Source organism: Euprymna scolopes, chromosome 39 (genome assembly GCF_053919585.1).
Source record: "Euprymna scolopes isolate OS-2025 chromosome 39, ASM5391958v1, whole genome shotgun sequence".
Taxonomy (NCBI): Eukaryota; Metazoa; Mollusca; class Cephalopoda; order Sepiida; family Sepiolidae; genus Euprymna; species Euprymna scolopes.
Window position 1 is genome coordinate 32,946,504 of NC_136520.1, and position 22,981 is coordinate 32,969,484.

Sequence of the window (22,981 nt, forward strand, 5' to 3'; positions counted from 1 at the left end):
TTCTAAATGTTTTCTCTTTATCTATTTTATCCAGACTTTGATAAATTCATGTATATTTTTAACTTTTCCGAAACCCGAGAAAAATGCGAGGTGTCAGACAATGTGGCTCCAGGAAAATAAAATAAAACTATTCGTTTGAAATCTTTTCATATTAAACTCCTTGAGAAATTTGGCAAGTGGGTGTGAAAAAGTATTGTTGTCGAAACCAACGGCATCGGAGGTGTTAATTACCCCATAATACTTTCAACTCAACTTTTGAGTGAGATTGGCGGGCTTCAGCGAGGCCTCCGTGACGGAGGCCTCGGCTTCAGACGGCATTGGTGCCGTTGTAGCAATCCTTAAGTATAAACATAAACAATACCGGCAGAATCAAAGAAAATTACACTGGAAGCATATTTCAAATTAAATCAAAGGCCAAGCCTTTTCACAATTTTGCCCATTCCTTGTTGGTCCCCCCCCCCCGATTTATTGGAGAGGGACTATAGTTTTCAGTGGCGCTCGTCCGTTCATTCGTCCGGATGATTCCCGGATAACCGTCCATTACTTTTTTCTGAAATTTTGCCACAAGTTGTATTCCAATACGTAGATGTGCACAACATCGAGTTTTTTTTAAAGAAAACTCTCGTTGCTCCCCCAGGGGCTGAAAAGGGGTCAAAAATGCCCAAAATGGCAAAAATGACACTTTTGGCCCCATAACTTTTTTTCCCGTCCATTAGATTTTACTGAAACTTGTCCAAAATGTGAAGGCAATTGTTGCAAATGTAAATTCAGTATCGCTGACCCTGGCAAAACTCTGGTTTGCGCCCCCCCGGGAACTTTTAGGGCTAAAAACCACCCCCTTTTTAGGCTCTTTTTTTCATATTTGTCTAAAATGTGATTATGTATCTCTATTTAGTGTTTTTTTATGGTGCTGAACTCAAATTTACATGTCTTAAGGCCTGAAACATAGCCGTTGGTCCATTTTTACAAGTAATCAGCTCCCCCATGGGGGCAAAAGAGGTAAAAAAAAAATACCTCAAAATGACTCTAAATAGACAAAATTGACATATTTTTGAGAATAACTTTTCATCCATTCATTAGATTTTTCTGAAACTTGGCAAAACCATGGGCATACCTGATATACACCTGATGGAAGTATCACTGACCCTGGGAAAAATCAGAGTCACAAGCCCTGGAGGTTTTAGGGCTAATATTGGGTGTGGAGCAAAAGTTGAACTTAGTCATTTTTCTGAAAACTTTTGAAAATTTTTTTTTCACTCAAAATTGTTTTTTTATCAGTTATGTATCACTTTTTTTATCACTTTATTCGATCCCCCCTCCTCACATAGAGGGGGACCATGCATGCACGGCTTGTTATATTTGTCAATACCGATTGCCGAGTGAGGGAGCAGCAAACATACCGACAAAACCCAACACTTTTATATTCTACTTTTCATTTAATTAGCAATACTGTTTGATATTATTTTTATGGGCAAAATATTTCTTTAATTTTAGACAATTCTTTCGCTACTTTGAAAATAAACTGCATTCTTCTAAAGGTTACCTAGCGAATTTTCGCAAAGTTTCAATTTTTGTTTTGTTTATTTTACGCATATAAAATAAGTTTAGATCTTTAGTTTTACTAATAGCTTAAAAGAAAGAAATATTTATAATCGGTACAAACAATTGAAAATGAACTTTTTAAAAATATTAAAAGAATCGATTTGGGAATCGGAAATTAGGCACAAATTTTTCCGATTCCAATACCGATTCCCCCAAAATTACCGATTTATCCGATTCCCGATTCCGATTAATCGACGCAACACTAATATAAACGATTAGGAATTTAAAATAGACGGTCAGTTTCACAAATAAATATAACGTAACATGAGCTGTAGTGTGTTACCAATTTTAAATTATGTGCGCTTATTGGGGATAGGGTGTCTACTTTTTAAGCGATTACACATGGTTTTACAACGTTGCAAACCGAACTTAATTTAGTGGGAAACACTTTAGTTAATATCCATAAAGAATTAGGATGGCCAGAAATGATCATTTTACGTTAAATTTATATTCGAAACTGATCTTACACTCTAAATTCTAAATGATCGCTTTTCTTTCCGCCAATTAAAAAAATGTTCTAACACGTAATCTATAAAAGTAATATTTCATTTTGGAATAGGGATTTAGCTGCGAGAGAAAGCACAGAAAGCTCACGCAATCTCACGTTAAAAATGGTTTTCATAATAGTAATAATATTATTTAGAAATTCGTTCGTAACAATGAGATGTGGCTTTGCTAAGTGGCGTTGTTAAATATATTGTTCTTACATCGTTTTCTTATTTTGCCTACCAATCTTCGAATATTTTCCACTATTCATGTAAGTAGCATGTTATACAGTAAATACGAACTGGTACAATATAGCTTTGTTTTAAAATCAAAATAAATGTTTTGTTGTGTTACAATTTTTAATCAATTACAAGGCAAACATTTGAGATAAAATATACGCGGATATTAACCAGGGGATAATGTAATAATTTGAAAATTTACGAAAAAACAAACAAAAAAAATCTCTAATTAAATATGTATAAATTTTACAAGAATCGGGAATCGGAATCGGGAATCGGATCGGAATCGGAAATTTTGAACGGAATCAGAATCGGGAAAAATTTTGGCATCGTCCCATCACTACTTAGTACTGATTTAAAAAAAAAAAAAAAAAAAAAAAAACTTAGCTGCCATCAGCTAGAATCAAAACCAAAAAATTTAGAGCTCCAACCGCCATAGCTGTCAAGAGATAAGTAATAAAGATTTAATATTAAATGATTTGGGTATGCGCAGAAAGAAATAAAAATATGTTGGCAAGTTGAAATGGACATTATGTATTTCAACTTGCCAACATTTCTGTACACATTCATCCGTCCAAAGATTTTACTTTGTTATAAACCATCCTCGGTATATGATTACTAGGGCTATGACAATAGCATTCTTTTCATTGTTTTGACTAGTATATATCCAACACAGTTGATCAACCGAGAACCACATCACTATATAAAAGCATATGATATCAACGGATACACACTATAAGAGTCAAAACACTGAATATGAATATGCTGTTGTCCTAGCCCTAAGGTTTACTATCTCATGTTAATTTCATTGTTATGTGACCAGTAGTTTAAGATTTTATCAGTTAAATATTTATACACAGACAAACGCACACATAGATCTATTTTATTTATATAGATTTATATATACAGGATCTGTAAATTGTTTTTTTTTTACTTTTTGAAAAAGATTTTAAATTTTGGAAAGCAATACATAATGGGAGGGGGGGGCACTTAATAATATTTTTGTTTTCAGATTCATGAAGCAGCTATTAAAGACACCACAGCACTGTGTTGGCCTTTTGGCCAAGATAAAAAAAAAAAAAAAAAAAAAAAAAAAAAAAAATGGTCACACAGAAATTCTAAAATTTTATGTTTCTTTCCAAACGCTGGGGTTTTTATTAGTTTAGACTCCATGGAGTGAATGTGGTATTGTGGTAAATGTTGCCAGTCAAGAGTACTACTTCATAGTTCAAAGGCCCTGTACCCTTCCCAATCTCTTATAGGGCTTTGTGCCTAAATTTTTGTTTTTTAGATTTTTACATTTTATATTAAAATTTGGAATTGTAATTTTTCTTTTAACGGAATAAATTATATAAATAAGATCAAAATGTATCTGTTCAGATCTGCTACATATTTTCTGCCTTCAACCAATGAAGAAAACAATTCTAAACTAGAGTTCTTTCAATTTTTATTCTAATTTAAAGTGTCCTTTAGGGGGAGCTAGATTTTCAAAATTCTTTAATGTATTTATTACTGAAATGCATTTTAATGAGCAATAAACTAAATATACAAGATCAAAAGGTAGTATCTGTTCAAATACTATCCTACATCTTTTCTGCTTTTAGTCAATGAAGAAAAGAATCCTAAACTGAAGCGCTTACAATTTTTATTCTAATTCAAAATGCCCCTCTGGGAGAGCTAGATTTTCACTCTCCCGGTGAAAAAAAAAAAAAAAAAAAAATGTAAATAAAAAAGACCTTGTGCATTTCCGTCCTCATGTAAAAGAGGAACAGAAATGCTACAGGCCAGCTTTTAACTCTTGTCAGTTCAACAAATAGTAAATTAGATTTTGAAATTTTTTTTAGAGGTGGATTGGAGATTTGTAATATTGTAACAGAATAATGTAGCGAAAATATTAGCATCAACCATTAAAGTACATATGCAAATTATGTAGTGTGTGCAAGCTTGCATCACAAGAAAAGGAGGAAAAATACACCGTGGTCGAGGAGAGAAGCTGCGTGCCAGCTGGGCTAGGGCCACATGAAGTTGCGAGGAGAGAGACTTTTAAAAGTATGGTTACAGGACAGACTTAAAAAAGTCTCTGTGTGTGAAGAGACTTCGGAAAAATAATTAAATGTGTGGGTTTGGAAGCACCACAAATAAATGCATTTCATTTGCAATTTAAAAAAAAAAAAAAAAAATGCTGGGTCAGATTTTTTATTTCTTTTGTTTGTTCCTACGACAATACACACGTTACATTTGAACTATTGTTCTCATCTTGAATGTTATTTTCTCACAAATTTATTTGGATTACTCGAACTACTGGAAGCAGAAGTCTAAAATAATACAAATTAGTTACAAGTGCCTCTTGCCTTAATACATCTAATTAACATAAAAGAGCATTACTCATTTCAACTTAAAAAGACGAATGTTAACATGTAACTAAGTAAATACTTGTCACTAGCAAGTCTACAAAAAAGGTATTTTCAGAGGGATACCCACTCCCACCACATTGAAAGTTCCGGATTTAGAAACTTTGGAAGATTTGAGAGGCATTCTAAATAATTTTTTTCAGTTAAAAAAAATTGAAGAGCTACAAAAACTAGAGTGATATCATTAAAACAAGACTTTTTCAGCTACAAAATTTATTTTTCTACATAGTTAACACCATTCTCAATGAACTATTCACACGTTGCATCTGTTTTTCTGACACGTTCATGACGGGGGTTGCTTTCTTAGAGTCTCACACTGTTAATATTTGCAACAGAGAGATGAAACTTTCAGGTCATGAATGTGCAAGTTCAGTCATCATAATGTAATTTGCAATCCCATCTGATCCATTTGAGCAAAATAAAAAAAATAGGAGGCACTACTTTCAGAAGTGCCCCCTCATATACTTCTGGTTCTAACCATATCATCATATCTTTTTTTGTTTGTATTTTATGCTACTCAATTTGTAAAGTAGAGTTCAAGCATATACTTAGAATGGATTTGATAAAGATAGTTGGATTGGGGGGGGGTAGCATTAATTAAAATAAATCTAGGTAAATTAGTCTTTAACTCCTTTAAAAAGAGACATCTTAATAACGACCACTGCAGACTCCTTTTCAAGTTGTCAGTCATTTTAGTTTTAGAAAAGATATGGGTTTTTTTCTAAAACAAAATGGCAGTATCAATCCAGAGAAGCTTTGAATTGCAAAAAGCTCGAAGACAGAGCAGAGTTCCTTCCTGTGTGAAGACTAAAAGTTGCATGCAGGGATTCTGGGAGATTCAGTATATTTTATGGAGTGATCATATCTTCTGATTGGTTGGTAGAAAAGTATGGTTCCATCTGACTCATTAGTTCTTATCACCCATGTTTATAAATAGAACCTTCCAATTTATCGTAATCATAACCTCATAATTATAAAGGAGGAGTCTCCTTACTGCTCCAGCTACTTGGAGACTTTAGTACAAAGTACCAGCCAAGAATCTGTTCTTGACAATCAACCCAATATGTGCGGGGCCAGGATCTGGAACAGTACCCGTTAGACCGAAGTATACCATCTCAGTATTACCTAGGAGATCCACCCTCCCCAGGCCTTGCCACCCAACTTTCATGTGAGCCAAGTTTATTGCTTGTTACCTGAAACGCCCCTACCAGAGAATGCCAATGAGGATTCCCAGGCAATTTTTGCTAGGCCAGAGTGCCCCTCCTTTATGGGTGCTGGCTGGACATCCCCACTTTCTGACAGTTACATCTTGCTGAGGTAGGTAGCATGTAATATCTACCTTAATAATTATACCAAAAATATTGCAACATTCATTGACAATATTTTAATTTCTATAATTTAACAGATAAATGCTATACAATAAAGTAAAACTGGTTTCCATTTTATGTGTGTATGCAAACTCCACGATAACATACCTTTATGTGTGCATGCAAACTCCACGATAACATACCTTCGTTCATAATGGAAAAAAAAAAAAAAGACTATCCAAGTACCCTAGGTAGTTTTGTAATTCAGGACTAGCAGGACCCATTAAAATTCTTGTTTTATATAAAACTTTTTTTACTTTTATTTATTTTTAAAATTCCGTCTGGTTTTTGTGTGGCAATTTTTCTGTATCTTTATAGGAAGGCAAGTATTCAAGATAATAGATGAACCTTTCACTAAAAACAATGTAACAAAAACAAAATTTTTTTTTTAATTAAAAAAATTTTTTTAAATGGAAATTGTTCCAGACAAGGTATAAAGCCACTTTATGCAAGATATAAAGATTGCAACTTACCTTCGTCGGGACATAGATGGTTCTACTTGCATAATAAAGCCCTGCAGGTTAAAACCTACAAAACAAAGTTTTAAAAATATATATATATATATATATATATATATATACAGTAAAATTGATACAATCGAATAATATAATTGAATGTTATAATCAGAATTGCAAGAATCATAGAATGCTCGGAGACAAATCATTTTTTTCATTTGCAAAGAATAAATAAAATCAAACATTTGAGAATTTTAGAAATGACATACCTTCTGATTTCGAAACTCGTTTCATAACAATCTGAATTAATGTTGTCATTAACTACATAAGTGGCAACACACGTGCTATAAGTAGTAAGACTCAACTTGCCACAGGAATCCTTGTCCTTCATTACACTATAAAGACTTTTTTTTTTTTTTTTTTTTACTCATGTTCACCCCTTACAAAGCATATTACCACTTGAATGTAAGGGGCTACCATTTGGGGCCATGTCTATGAAAGATTAACAAGATATTTGTTTATGTTACATTAAACTCCTGCATATCAGTACAACCAGAGAAGCAGGCAGCAGGAAAGGAATTCCAAATTCTAGCTGGACAAGGGAAGAAACTATTAGAGTAGAAAGCTTTCTGGCATTTAGGGACACCAACAGTGAAGAGAGATTTTATTGCTAAGTAGGTTTGTCGGGGATATGTACGTCGAGAGGGGTACAAGTGAAAGGAGTTCATCAGAACACATTCCATTAAAATATTTGTAAAACAGGCACAGTAATGCAACATTGCGGCGATGGGACAGGGGCTGGAGCTTAGTTGATAAAGTGGGACAGATTAGATTGACAACTCTTTTTTGGACTTTATCTACGAGGGAGAGACAAGTGGTAGATGCACCAACCCAGATGTGGCAACAATACTCTAGGGTTATAATCAGGATTCGGTTCTGGGGTTCGGGAAGGAGTGAGTCACTCTCGACAACAGCACGTTTCTGCCCTCTTTTCCAATCGACCACACCTGGCCTCTCGCCACCAATGTCACACCGCACAATCCAAAATTCTTTAAGAGAAGATGTTCACGACTTTTCTCTCTGCCCCCCCCCCCCTCCAAGGAATTTTTCCTGTCTCATCCTTTTTTTTTTCTAGATAGGAGGATATAAAAGCTGGGAAAAATTCCCTGGGGGAGGGGGGGGCAGAGAGAAAAGAGTCGTGAACATCATGGGGATTGAAAACGATTGAAATCAAATCCGATTCGACAACAGTAGTTTCATGGATCAGGTCAGCAGTGACTGAAGAGAAGAGTTAGGACCAGAGGTGCTGCAGAAATGCTGATCAAGCGCAGGCTTAGAGCACTTGCAGATTTGATAGCGGAATTCCAGTTGAAGGTATCTGTAGTGCTGATCCCATCAGAAAAGAACAAGGCGGATTCGATGACACAGGTAAAGAAGGCCTGGCTGCAAGAGAGAATGGAGATTTCCTCAGTATGCTGTGCAAGGGAGGAAGTTAAAGTTACATGAAATGCATCACTTTGGTCGAGAACGGACATTATTCCTGGTAAGAGAGGTTTACCCGGAAACTACCGAGAAGGAGGTCAGGGAGGTAGTGGAGCACTGTCAGGAGTGCCAATCGATAATAGACCCCAGACCATCCAGACATGAAGCAGGAGAGTTACAATTGCAGAGGACTGGAAGCGATTGGCCATTGATGTGACCCCTTATCGCCATAAGCTGTGTATGTCGATGGTTGACTGTGGACCGGAGAAGTTTGCCATATGGAGAGAGATCAGGGCAGAAGCTGCATGGGCGATCGGAGGGGTCATCGAAGAAATATTTTTGGAAAGAGGGCCGGTTGAGAAACTATTAATGGACAATGGCCCCGCTTTCCGATCAGAAGCCTTTAAAGAGGTGTGTGATAGGTGGGGGGTAAGGCAATTTTTTAGGGCAGCGTATCGGCTGAGTGGCAATGGGATAGTGGAGAGGAATCATCGCACCAAGGCTGCTGTGGAAAAAAAAGCAACATTTCACCCATGGAGGCAGTGTTTTGGTACAACATCTCACCGAAAACCAGACAAGATGAGACAACTGTGCCTCAGAGCCATCTTTGCATATAAGTGGCAGCATCGGTGCAACAAAACCGTAGGAATTGAAGGTGAAGAACCTACCATTAAAGTGGGCGGGGTAGTGTGGGTAAAGCCCCCCAATGCAAAATGTACCACTCGCTGGGGGAGGGGTGTGTCGTAACAGGAACGCAGCCAAAAAACAACGTAATGGTGAACGGCGTTCCCCGGCATATCCTAGACCTGCGTCGTGTAACCCTGCCGGTGCGCATTGATGACAGTGAAGAGGAGGAAGTCAATATCCACCAAGAAGCTAACGATGCACCCCAATTCGATTTAGCCCCACATTGTGGGGTTCTTTACAACTGGACGAGAATGTCTAGTGAACCTGAAAACGTCAATCCTCAAGAAGTTGTCCCCCCAGATGCCTCAATGTGAGAGGAGGAAGCCTGTTTGGATGAAGGATTATGAAGTGTCTTATTGGTCTCAAAGACCAGGGGGGGCGCATGGGGTATACAGTTAAAAAAAAAAAAAAAAAAAAAAAAAAAAAAACCTACTGGCGTATCAGCATCACTCTCTGGGAAAGAAGGAAAGGATGGCCAGCGCATTTGTATACGTGAAGGGCATCTTGTGAAGGCAGAGCATGATGGGAAAAGCTATTTTTTTTTTCTTTTCTAACCATATACCCCACATGGGCAAATGACAGCTTTTTAAAGGTACAGAATACTCTCATGTGTGAGTAGTCTTCTAGCTCGATAGAGAACCCACCTTCTTTGCAGCAGCCTTTGCAATGTCCTCTATGCATTTGTTCCAGTTCATATTGCCTGTAAATGTTAGGCTGAGGAGTTTGAAGGAAGAATTCTCAGGTAAGGTGCTATTTGTCATGGATATAGAGGGTTGCAGGAAAGCTAAATTTAACTGTGGCTACTTAGCTGCAGACATCTCAAACAAGTCAACTATGAACTACTAAATACTAAAATATAGCAACAGCTTATTTCATTCTCACAAACCCTGCAGACGCACAAATATGGAAAAGAAATATTTCTCTATACCCATTAAACTCTTGTAGACTCTTTACTTTCGGTGGACCAAGAGGATATATCTAAAGTTGACATACGAAGTATGTTCCAAAAGTAATGCCTATTTTTTTTTCTTTTTTTATTCTGCCTGGATGGATAAGAGATGATTGCAAATTACATTGTTAGTCTGACTGAACTTATATATTCATGACCTGAAAATTTTATCTGTTGGGGATATTGACGATGTGAGACTAAGAAAAGCGCTGCCATCATGGACATGTGTCAGAAGCAGAGATGCGTCATTGAATTCCCTATGCAGAAAAAAAATTGAAGCGGTCAACATTTACTGGCACCTGTTGAGCATTTACAAAGCCGATGCAGTTGATGTCAGCATAGTTAGGAGACGGGTTTGTTGATTTCAGAGAGGTGACATATGCGAGTGACAAAACATGCTCCAGACTTTTACAACTAGGGTACCAAAAGTGCATTCAGAATGGTGGTGACCATGTAGAAAAATAAATCCTAAAGCACAAAAGGTTTCTTGTTTTAAATGGTAGCACTCCTGTCTTCATAGCTATTTGAGGTTTTAGTTGTGGAGTGAAATAGGTACCCTTACTTTTGGAACAACCATTGTATGGATAGACTATCATCATTTTGATAATCTGATTCTTTATACCAAGACGTTACCAAGGTGCAAACACTCCGCGTCAGATTTAGATTGCAATGATACAGGTGGAATAGTATTCAGCCAAGAGAAATTATTCAACATATTGATAATAGGTTTGGTTTGAAGCTTGGATCAACCAGAATTGTTTGTTTGAAAAAAAATAAATTAAGTCTCTTTAAACAGAGGTTCATATGGAGAACAAGAAACTTAAAAATGATGGCCGACTAGATATGGGATGATCAAGACAGGGAGTTTCTGATGTTCATATATTGAAAACAGAAAAGCATTTTTAAGTGGATATCAATATCCCAGCAGGTGGAGGGGGGGGGCTGACAAAGTTTGCCCTCTGGTCACCTCACGATCAGTTTTGTTTCCTGTGGTCTGACAAGTACCTCTCAGAGATACAGGCTCCAAGCCATTTAACTTGTTTGGATTTGATCAGGGCAAAGATTTATTTGCATAACCGTCTCTCTGAACAGAAGTTCATGTTGAGAGCAAGGTACTAAAGTAATGGTCAACTAGATAGGAGACCCTCAAAACATGGATTAGAAGAAGATAGCAGTTTTTAAGTGGATGCTGGCTTGCCATTATCTCAATTTTTTCTAGTGTGGTCCCAAAATACATCAAATAATTCTTTTATACCTACAGACACAAGGGCGCTTCTACAATATAAGAAAATTTCAGAAATCGTAAAACTGAATTTCACATGAAAACAATGGTATCTACATATTCCTCGTATTTATAAGATGATTGTATCCAAAAATTACGAAAATCCATAAGGTAGAAAATTCTATTTTCTTTAATAAAAAATTAAAATGATTGTATTTGCTTATGTAAGACACAGGAGAGTTCAGAAGGGAGGTAACTTTCCATTTTGATTTATTTTATAAAAAACATGATGGCTACAATTTCACATTCTAAAACGATTTAAGTGTTTTTTTTAATAATTCAGTAATATTCAGGTAATTTCAACTCCATAATTTGGAAGCTAACATTATAATTTAATAGAATTGACAAAAAAAAAAATAAATAAAAAATAAAAAATAAAAAAAATCAATAAAAACAGTAGAAACCATTGGTTTTTATCTGAAAACTCCATTTATCGACTGCAAAATTTCATTCTAATAATATAGAAGTGAAAAATTGGCAAATACATTCATTCCTTCACTCTCAACTGAGCAGTTTTGTACAAGGAGGGGGTCTCTTTCTTTACTGACATTTTAGCAAGTCATTGTCTTTTTTTGATTGACTATGCTTAATTTCAACGTTTCGAACTTCCGGTCAGACGATGGCGACATCGGCTAAGACGTTATGTTTTTTCTTTTTTTTTTAAACCTTTTTTCTCCTTTGCATTACGGGTTCCAGCCTGTCTGCCTACTACCACTTGTTTTTAAACACATCTGCCTACTGTTGTTTTTTGGGGCGAAGGAGGGGGGGGGTCACCAGTAGAGAGTCCTGGCTCCATAGGGAAATTTTTTTTTTTTTTAGACGTTTGGGGGGGGGGTAATTTATTTATTAGGATAGCATGTTTATTTTGTGTCATGCTTACATCCAAGTGACTGTCGTTTAATTGTTATGGACTTCCATTTCTTGTAATAAATAATTTTAACAAGAATTCTTCATAAGTTTTGGTTTAAGCTGATGCACCTAACTCATCTGGATATATATTTTTTTATTTTTGAAATCGCCACTTTATAATATACTAGCAGGGTATTGATCAACAGATTCCTAAAAAGCAGGCAGGCTGGCTCCAACCTGTAACACTAAAGGGAAAAGGAAGTGAAAAAAAAGCCAACGGTTTAGTCGCCAGATCCACCGCGACATACATCGCCGCCGTTCAAATTAAGCTTAGTTATTGCAAGGCATATGACTACAAAAATGTCAATGAAAAAATTGACCCCGCCTTGTAAAAATTTTCACAGGTCCTGCTAGTTAAAACTAAGAAATAATTTAATAGTATTTATTTCAATTTTATTTTTAATTCAACACAAGACAGGGGGGGGGGGTAAAAAAAAAAAACATCTGATCTTAAACATTGAAGCATTTGTGAAAGATAGTTAAAAACAAGAGGAAAAATGCATAATTTGGTAGAGAAATTAGAAAGGAAGGACGTTAAAAATAAAAAAAAACTTTATGGAAATAGTGATGGCAGGAAGGAAGGGATTTTTCAGGCAGTCTTGTACTCGTTAACTTTTATATTGACAGAGACAGATGAGAAATGATCCGATCTGAAGCCAGGGCCTAAAAACAGCAAAACTGTAATTATAAAGTATGCTGGTGCATACAAATTAAAACCAGTTGTCTTGAAATACTCTAAGACCCAAAAAATATAAATTACATATCAATTTTATGTTGGACTTAAATGCTGGAAATTGATCATTATTTTGGTGTCAGTCCTCTGCCAAAACCCTTGTGCTGATAAGATTATATGTAAATGAACTTAATATCGTCTGCAACAAATGTATACAATTATTGGTTGTTTTTTTTCTTCATTTCATTGACATAAATGAACTTACATTCATTAAATTTATTTATCACTCATATCATATCTATCTATCTATATCATATCTATCTATCTATCTATCTATATCATATCTATCTATCTATCTATCTCATATCTATCTATCTATCTATATATCTATATCATATCTATCTATCTATATCATATCTATCTATCTATATCATATCTATCTATCTATATCATATCTATCTATCTATATCATATCTATCTATCTATATCATATCATATCTATCTATATCATATCATATCTATCTATATCATATCATATCTATCTATATCATATCTATCTATATCATATCTATCTATATCATATCTATCTATATCATATCTATCTATATCATATCTATCTATATCATATCTATCTATCTATCTATATCATATCTATCTATATCATATCTATCTATATCATATATATCTATCTATCTATATCATATATATCTATCTATCTATATCATATATATCTATCTATCTATATCATATATATCTATCTATATCATATATATCTATCTATCTATATCATATATATCTATCTATCTATATCATATATATCTATCTATCTATATCATATATATCTATCTATCTATATCATATATATCTATCTATCTATATCATATATATCTATCTATCTATATCATATATATCTATCTATCTCATATATATCTATCTATCTATATCATATATATCTATCTATCTATATCATTTATCAGTTTGTTTTCTCTACTACTTTGACATTCAACCACCTGCGTTTTTAAACATTTATTTTCGGCTGTGAAGTCTCTGCCTTTGTGGCATCATGCTGTCATCAGACTATTAACCACAAGGCTTTGGTTTCGAGCCTACCTCGGTCCCAAAACTTCAGTTTTTTTTTTTTTTTTTTTTTTCCGATTGTTTTTAACAAGTTTAACAGGTTTTTTTTTTTTCATATTTAAACAGGGTTATTACTTCACTTATTATATAGTTTCCATTTTGTTTTGATCTACCCCCCCCCCAACACACACAGCTCCAAACACCCGGGCAACGTCGTGCACCCACACTAGTCTATATATAAGGCAAAATGTGTGTTAGTGTATTTTTTTGTGTATGTCTGGCAAAGGCTTTTGGAGGGGTGGGGGCGTTCGGGGCGATTACTCTATCTTTGAACTTTTTATATGCTACCTAGATTATAATATCTAAGATTTACGAAACGAGGTCACGTGTATCTTTAATTTAGGCGACTTTTACAGGCTATTTTCACAATATTGTTTTACTCTCTGCTTGTTTCTTTGGCTTTTCCGTATAAAAAAGCGGAACTGAAAGCGAAGGAATGTTCTCAGCCTTTTGTGCCAAGACGTCCAGAAAAGCAATGAGGTTTGATCAATGCGGGAGAACCCCCCTTATATCAGACAATTGCTATTCATTTGGACACTCCCCTTTTTATGGGGAGCTGGTTTTCCCCAATATCTTGGTGGTGAAACAAACAACATACATAGAAACTGGCTTGCAGTCAAAGTTAAGTGCGGTATTTCATTCCCCTATGGCGTGATGTTTGACATCAATAAATTTACACACTTGTCACTTAAATTTTTAATCATTTAATTTCACCCATTCTCAATTCTCTGCGTAGCATGGCAGTAAGTTATGCTATTGACCTCAAGAGTTCGGGTTAGAGCCTACCTACCTGCCAGAACTTTTTCATTTACACCTCCAAAAACCCAGCCACTGCCGGGTACCCCCGCTAATCTATATATATATAAAAAGGCAAAATGTGTGTGTGTGTGCGTATTTTTGTGTACGTCCGCAAAAAGCTTTTTTCAGCCTTCTCGGTCAGCTCACTCCTTAAAACTTTATATCACGTCTAAATCATAATATCTACGACTTAAGAACGGGGGTCGCGGCTATCTTTAATTTGCCCGACTTTTACCAGCTATTTTAGATATATTTTTTTGATTGCTGTGTCTTCAAAAAGCGAATGATTGGGGCGGGGGAAAACAAACTGCCTTGCAGCGCAAAACTAGGTCAAACATCACGCGACTTAACTTCCTCGCACATGTCAATTTCAATTTATAAACATTAACACGCTTATCAATTCATCTCCTCTCGTGGCTGAGATGGTTAAGTGTCTTTTTTTCTCTTTCTCCACCTTCGCATCAAGGCTTCGGGGTTCAAGTCTACCTTCCTACTAAAACTTTTTTTTCTTTTACACCTCCAAACACCCAGCCATGTTTTGATCTAACCCCCCCCCAAAAAAATACCTCCAAATACCCAGCCATGTTTTGATCTAACCCCCCCCCAAAAAAAAACACCTCCAAACACCCGGGCAATGCCAGGTACCTCCTGTTAGTCTATAATATAAATCTCATGCATGTTTGTATGTGTGCCTAAAATTTTTGACAGAGGCAACAGATTTTCACGAGATCAGTAACGTTTTGAAGCTTGAACCTTCGGGCGACAAATATCGAAAAATTGACTAAAAACATTAATTCCTGCACCCTCAACTGGGCACTTTTCTACAGGGAGGGGTCGATTTTTTCGCTAATATTTTCGAAAGTCATCCCCTCTTTTGGATTGACTAGCCTTAATTTAAACATTTGTCACTTCCGGTTTGGCGATGGACGCAACAGCAAAGGCGTCACTTTTTTTTTCACATTCTTTTCCTCCTTCGCGGTATGGGTTCGAGCCTGCCTGCCTACGACCACTTTTTTTCTTTTTTTTTTGCTCAACACACGCCTCTTAACACCCAGGCTAGTCCATAATATAAATCTGACCCATCTTTAAATGTATGTATATATCAAAAAATTGGCAAAAAACGTTAATCACTTCACCCTCAACTGGGTACTTTCCTACATGGAAAGGGATCGCCTTTTTCGCCGATATTTTCGAAAGTCATCCCTCTTTTCAATCGACTAATCTTAATTTAAACCTTCACCACTTCCGGTTTGCCAAGGGATGCAACGGCAAAGACATCACTTTTTTTTTTTTTCACATTCTTTTCCTTCTTCGTGGTACGGGTTCGAGCCTCCCTGCCTACTACAACTTTTTTTTTGCTCAACAAACCTCCAAACACCCAGGCAACTCCAGGCACCCAAGCTAGTTTAATATACAAGGGTTGTTCCAAAAGTGAAACCTCTTTTCTTCTTTGACTCAAAAGGTTGAAGAGCTCCAAAGACAGGAGCGATACTATTAAAACAAGAGACCTTTTGTGCTCAAGAGTTTATTTTTCTACATAAGCATCACCAATTTCTCAATGCATTTTTGCCAGGAAGTCAAATCTGTGTCTGATGACGTACATCTATGAAGAAAAAAAAAAAAAAAAAAAAAAAAAAAAAAAAAAATGTCTTAAAGTCCTACAAAGTCAATATCTGCAATACTTTCAAGTCATAAATGCATAAACTTTCAGGTTAGTCATAACACAATTTGCAATTCCCTCTGATCCATTGAGACAAAATAAAAAGATAGGAGACATTACTTTCAGAACACCCCCTAATATATATTATAAAACTGGGCCATCTAACCATCCAATCGCCCTTGCTTGCATAGTCTATCAAAAATATTGTTATTAGGGTGGTGAAAATTGGTAAATGCTTTTTGACGTTCAACTTCAAAAGATCATAACTCTTTAATAAACTTTATTAATCGCAATAAGAACCATTAGAATCAACAAATTTTTCTCAACGAGAAACAAGTTTATTTGTCCCATTAACATAGAAATCCGGAATTCTGGAAGCAATGAAGTCCTTAAAGCCCGATTCTGCATGATCTCTGCTTTTGTAGTATTTTTCGCACAAGAAGTTGTCGAGATGCTTGAAAAAGTGATAATTGGTGAACAAGAGACCCAGTAAATGTGGCGGATGAGGCAGAGTCTCATAGCCCAATTCGTTCAGCTTCTGCAGGGTCAGCTGAGCAACATTGTAGGCGAACGTTGTCATGAAGAATTGGTCCCATTCATATCGACCAATCACAGGCACATACATTGGAGCTTCTGTTACATTTTGTCAATTTGTCATCAGTACTTCTCTGCCGTAACCATTTTGCCCAGATTCAAGAAGCTGTGATGGATGAGACCAGCTGCAAACCACCAAACAGTCACACCATAACCTTTTATGGTGCAATTTTGGCTTCGGGAAGTGTTATGGAGCTTCTCCGGCATCTAACCACCGTGCTGAACATCGCCAGAGGATCCACTTCTCATCACACAGACCACTCGAGAAATGGGTCGCTTCTGTTGCACAGAAGTAGCGTAGAAGACGCCTCAAAATGACAAAGTTTTGTTATCGTTCAATTCATGTGGTACCCATTTATCCAACTTTTTTGACTTTCCTATTTGCTTTAAATGGTGAACGACTTGAGTGGTCGACTCAGAGTTCAACAACAACTTCTTGTGTGGTTTTGCACACTTCAAAATAAGGCTTTCAAATGTTACTTTGAAACCAGTCAGCCGGCTATGACCATCTTTAAGGCTCTCATTACCATTGCAAAATTTTTTGAATCACCATTGTGTCACATGTTTGTTAGTGGTTCTTGGGCCAAATGCATCATTGATATAAGCTGTCTCAGCAGTTTGAACTGGAACAAGAAAATCCTGCAGATTTTAATTTTGCCCATGGTGTCGAAAAATCTGAACAAAAATGAATTAAGAGATTGAGAATGATAACGAATAACGCGATTCGATAGAGCGAAACACGCACTTTAAAATGATATAACATGGCTACATATATCAATGAATTAATTCAGAAATCATATATAAAAGTAACATATGTGAGAAAACGATAGTGTTTTTGCACCAACCTAATATAGAAACCCGCTTGTATTTAATAAAATTCACACTCCTTTACACAGTCCAATCATATTGAATACAAATAAGCTTCAGTCTTTGCAGACAGTTTCAATCATAAAACTTGTTTTAGTTTTGATTCTAACTGATGGCACTTTTTTTTTTTTTTAACACTTGAAATCATGACTATATATTGGATACAATATAATAAAATAATTGACTATGATAAATCTGGGTAAATTAAAATATAGTTAAGCATGCTAGTATATATATTTTGATTGCAGAAGTTCCCCTCTGGACCCAAGTACCGTAGATTTGCAACAACACATAACACATACAAATTTATTATGTCTAAACTATTAGCCACTATCTTATGTAACACGAGAACAAAATTGTAGATATTTAGTCGCTATAATAAAATATTACATTCCATCCTAGGAGCAACACCATAACAATCAAAGCACACACACACAGAACTGGGTAATTGTGTATAAAACCAGACCTTAACTTTCAAACACGCCGGCAGGTCTATCAATTGGAGTATGGAAGCATAAAATGAATACAATACTTCCATTCTTCAAAACTACTTATATATTTGGGCAAAATTTTAAGATTGTTTGAAAACAGTTACATTTTTTTTTTATGTACTTTATTTAAATATACTTTATTTAAACCTGTGCAATCTATTACGGTCATTGATTTAAAAATAAATGTTTTGGCATTTTCATCTACTGGATTTGTACTTATGCTGTTTGAATTTAAGGTTTTTTTTAACATGTCAAATATTCACGTTTTAAAACTATTTTTCACTCCTCTTACAATTAAAAGATAAAATATATAAACTTTTATCAATCGATGAATTTTTTTTATCTTTTCAAATAACTATGTTTAAGTTAATAATATATATTTTGTCAAACTTTAGATATTTTACTACATTTATTTACAGAAACATGAAAAGAAAACAATGAAGGTGTCAAAGTCTAAGCAGTTTCAAAACAGATGAATATTTCACATATTAACATTAAATTCAAACAACCCAAGTATAAATCCAGTAGAGGATATTGCCAAAGCATTTTTAAAATCGACGATCATATTATATTGCGCACATTTAAATAAAGTACATTAAAAAATGTTTGAAACAAAAAAAAAAAAAAAAAAAAAAAAAAAAATCTTAATATTTTGGCCAAATATATAAGTAAGCAGTTTTGAAGAATAGCGGAAGTATTGTATCGATTTTGTGCTTCCATACCGGAATTGACAGACCTGCCGGTATGTTTGAAAGTTAGGGTCTGGTTTTATGCACAATTACCCAGTTTTTTTTTTTTGTTTGTTTTACACACCGATTACCTACACTCCAGTTTTAATGTAAATTTTATTACATAGGGAAACAATTATTTGTTATATAATTGAGTTTACACCAATTTTGAATTTTGTGGAGTATTTTATTTTCCAGACTGATTTGAGTTTACACACAATTTTTTTTGTTGGGGGTAAATTTGTACATTAGGTCAACCTCCACAATTTTCTTTAAAATGACGTTTACAGGTTTTTGACCATGCTAATTAAGAAAATCCCATTCAAATTTTGCAAAGAGTATTTAGAGATATGAAGACCTGTATTATGCACTGTAATTCACTGGTTGCTATGTTTGTATGAACACGCTATATACAAATCTACTTCTCTCTTACCGACACTACCCCCCCCCTTTTTAGCATTTATTGGTAGGTATGCTGACAATGATTATCATGGTTAAATTTGGGGGAATTATTCCCCCTCCCACATGCCCCCCCCAAAAAAAGGGGGGGGGTTGTCTACTGCGAAAACTGTTCTTTACATTGGAATGTTGGAGTGTACTTTGAATGCCGTTCTTAAGATGGGGAAGTTAGTGTATTCAGAAAGCCATTCTTAACATGGCAATATTCAAAGTTAAGTCATAATTGTTTTGTTTTACACGTAAAAAACTGGAATTTAATTTGATACTATTGGTGAAAGAGTTGAAAAGAGAACTTGAACAACAAGCGGAAACTTCTAAGACTACTACCAGTGATTTCGATCACTAAACAGTTCATGTACAGTGAGAATTCTTAACCTTGTTTTTACTTTCCATTATTATTTTAAAGGGATCATTTTTCATAATTTTATTAATTCATACTGATTAACGCATTTTTTTTAAAAATTCAAACAGTACCTACATGTTATTGGCCCAAACTAACACTAATCGCAAATGAAAGCCAGATTATTTCATTTCGGCCATGGCTGCCAGTGTCCACAATTGTTCAGGGATGGTAGTGGCTAGCAACAACAACCATACTTTTGTGGGAGGGTGGGGCAGGCTTTTACCGGGCAATGCCAGTGAACGGGTCCTGCTAGTTTAAAAATAATTGACAAATTTACTTAACAAATACAAAAATTTAAAGTTTTTTCCGTAATCCATGGATTTTCAATAAATAGCTAATGTCAGGAAATTTAGTTTTCAATCTATGTGCTAAATAGAAAAATTTAGCTAAAAACATTTACACTATTGCTCTATCTCGTACATGGAGCTTCTTTATCTTATAAATATTGATACTGATATTTATATGGACTTTACACTTAGTGTTATGCAATCCAAAAGTATTTTAGAATTTTAATTGAGCAGGGAGACCCGACATTGTCCAGGATTGCATGATGATCAACGAATGTTTCACACTCCCATATTTTTTTTATTGCCATAAAAAAAATCAGTGAAATCAACTATTTTTTAAATCGATTGATTGCCTATTCTAGTTGGGGGACATATCGCTGTGCTTCAGGAGGAAGCTTCACATGCCTCCTTGCAGTGACGGTCCACAATACATTGTAGTCTACATTGCACTATAGAGAACCCACTTGATTTTATAAAAATTATTCTTTATATATAATGGCTTGAATTAAAGTTTAAAATCTGAGAGTCAAGTATTATGGTGCAATTACACTCTAAACAAACATTCATTTCAAACACGCCCCTGTCATATCAAAGAACTTACTGATTCTATATTTGACCTTTTGGCTTGTGTGGTAATAAAACTTTTCAAATTCACTTGTGATGTTAGGCTGTGTAAGGTGTTAGCTTTGGTCAAAATCGCTGGTTCCTTTCACTCGATTTCAAATATACATTTATCAAAGACATTCTGATACAAAATCTATCTAAGAACACTGCCAGACACAAAGTATTTTCATGTGAAATTTCATTAAGATAAGAAAAAATTTTTTAAAGAAACGGCTCAGCTCAGCTGAGTTGATAGGGAACAAACTCACAAAGTTCCTCATATATAATGATTGCAACGTCTTGTCAGACGAGTGCCACTCCCTCAGACACTTAGTCCATGAGCCCAAAAATGACTTCCATCGCCACAGGACCATATTTATAGACAAATGCCTGAGGGAGTATCTATACACAGATGTTACAGAGTCTTGGCTTTCTATGACACCTAAGTCTCTCTCTTGGTTCAAAATGTTGAGATCCAGCAACAAGCAAGAGCAAGATAGCCAGCAACAAGTTAAACTGCAGACCAGCTTAATGCGGATACTGGTCTCTCGCTTTGTTTTTTTGTTTTTGTTTTTTTTTTTTTGTTTTTTTAAATCAGATTTGCTTCTCCTAGAAAGGTTGCCTTCACCACGGCTTACGGGAGCCCTATCCACCCCAGCACACACATACATACATACATACAAACACACACAGTGCTAGTTGGCCGTTGACCCCCCCCCCCCTCCCCCCCCCAAAAAAAGGGTTCATTCGCCATTTGGAAGGTCTTGTTTTTAATCCTTCAGAGAGACTAGCCACCCTCACCAAACAAGTTTGGTGGGGAAACCAGTTTAGTCACCGGTGACCCGACCATGAGGCAGGTAGTACTGGTTAGATGGTACCAGTAGCATATGACATGACCTGATACAAAGCCATATATATGGTGATGAACCATTAAAAAGTTATATTTAATGCAAAACTAAATAGGAACACTGTTGAGAAAGGTATGAACAGTGTTCATACCTTTCTCAACAGTGTTCCTATTTACTTGCCTCCCCATAAGGGCAGAGTTAGACACAAGGTCAGTTTTTCAATGTGGGGAAAAATCCAGCTCCAAGAAGGGGGCACTCTGGATAGAAACAAAAAATTAAAATTGTCTCATGAAGGATTTCTCTTCTACTGACCAAAGAGAGAAAAGGTGAAATGTAGCATCAGAACAGATACCACACTGTAATCTTGCAGCATAACTGATTGAATCTGACAGTATTTAACACATTCAAACTTAATCATGCAACACCAGAATTTTGCCTTGGTAGGATGAATCTACCGACTGAACTGTGCAAGCGTTTATTTGCTAACATACATTTAAACTTATTTTATGCACCTCATTGTAGGTTAGGTTAAATAAAACTTGATTTCTGCTACAAAAGCAGAAGTCATGCCGGTGTATACTGAGGAAAAGTCCCTTCTGATTAATGCTTACATAATTCCAGTATAATTTTAAAAGTTTGAAATGCTTTTTTTTCAAAATGGTTTTATTTTAAATATTTTTTGTCTATTTTTTCAAAATTGTTTTATATAAAATATATTTTTAAATTTACATAAGTTTTTATTTTTAAACATCTTAAAATTTTGTAAGAACATTTTTTAGTCTTTACATCGAATTGTTTGTTTTAAGTTTACATGGAAAACTGACTTTTCTGAAACATTTTCAGAATGGGTTTATATATATAATAGTTTATAAAAATAATCACTTTTAAAGTGTTTTTTTAATATCTTGTAAGGAGAGCATTTTTTTTGTCTTTACATTTTTTAAAGTTCAGTTTTTTTGTTTTTTTTTTAACTTATTTAAATTTAGCGAAGACTTATTTAATGTAAACTTTCAAAATATATTTTCCAAGTAAAGAGTAATTGTTTTTATGTAGTTTTAAAATTAAACTGAAATTATTTAAGTATTTGTCCTTCCTTCATATACACCGGCAAGATTTCCGTTAAAACAGAAAGTAAAAGAAAAGTTTTATTTATTGCAAATAGTTTATGGCAGTTAAAAAAAAAAAAAAATACAATATATTGTACACCACTTTCCCAATGACTTATCTGTCAATGAAAACAGGATGTCTGTTTTTTTTTTGTCATTTGAAAGAATAGCAATATAATATTTTGATAGAATTGATAGCAAGTCACATTTTTTGACCCAATGTTACATTAGAATACACCAACTCCGTCACCCAAGACAATACGGTCGTGCGCCATATTTTTCATATTTGTGCGGTGTGATGTATTGAAGAGAAACCTTGCAAGTGAGGGTTGAAGACATGCATTGCATGGAAAGAAATAAATTCAATGTCAACAAAAAAAATTTTTCATTCAGATAGAAACTGCCATGGAATCCACGTGATGTAATATTTAAAAAACGTAAATTTTCACTAAAAATGA

At 35.0% G+C, this 22,981-nt stretch overlaps 1 protein-coding gene across 4 annotated transcripts in view; it reads right to left on the reverse strand.

Annotated features, from left to right (window-relative positions):
• Positions 1-22,981, reverse strand: part of LOC145263724 (insulin-like growth factor 2 mRNA-binding protein 2) — a 186,993-nt gene that overhangs the window by 119,912 nt on the left and 44,100 nt on the right. For all 4 annotated transcript variants that reach the window (XM_080120696.1, XM_080120694.1, XM_080120695.1 and 1 more), the window contains exon 2: positions 6,579-6,633. In XM_080120696.1, the coding sequence (XP_079976822.1) occupies positions 6,579-6,633 (55 nt within the window). The remainder of the gene's footprint in view (positions 1-6,578; positions 6,634-22,981) is intronic.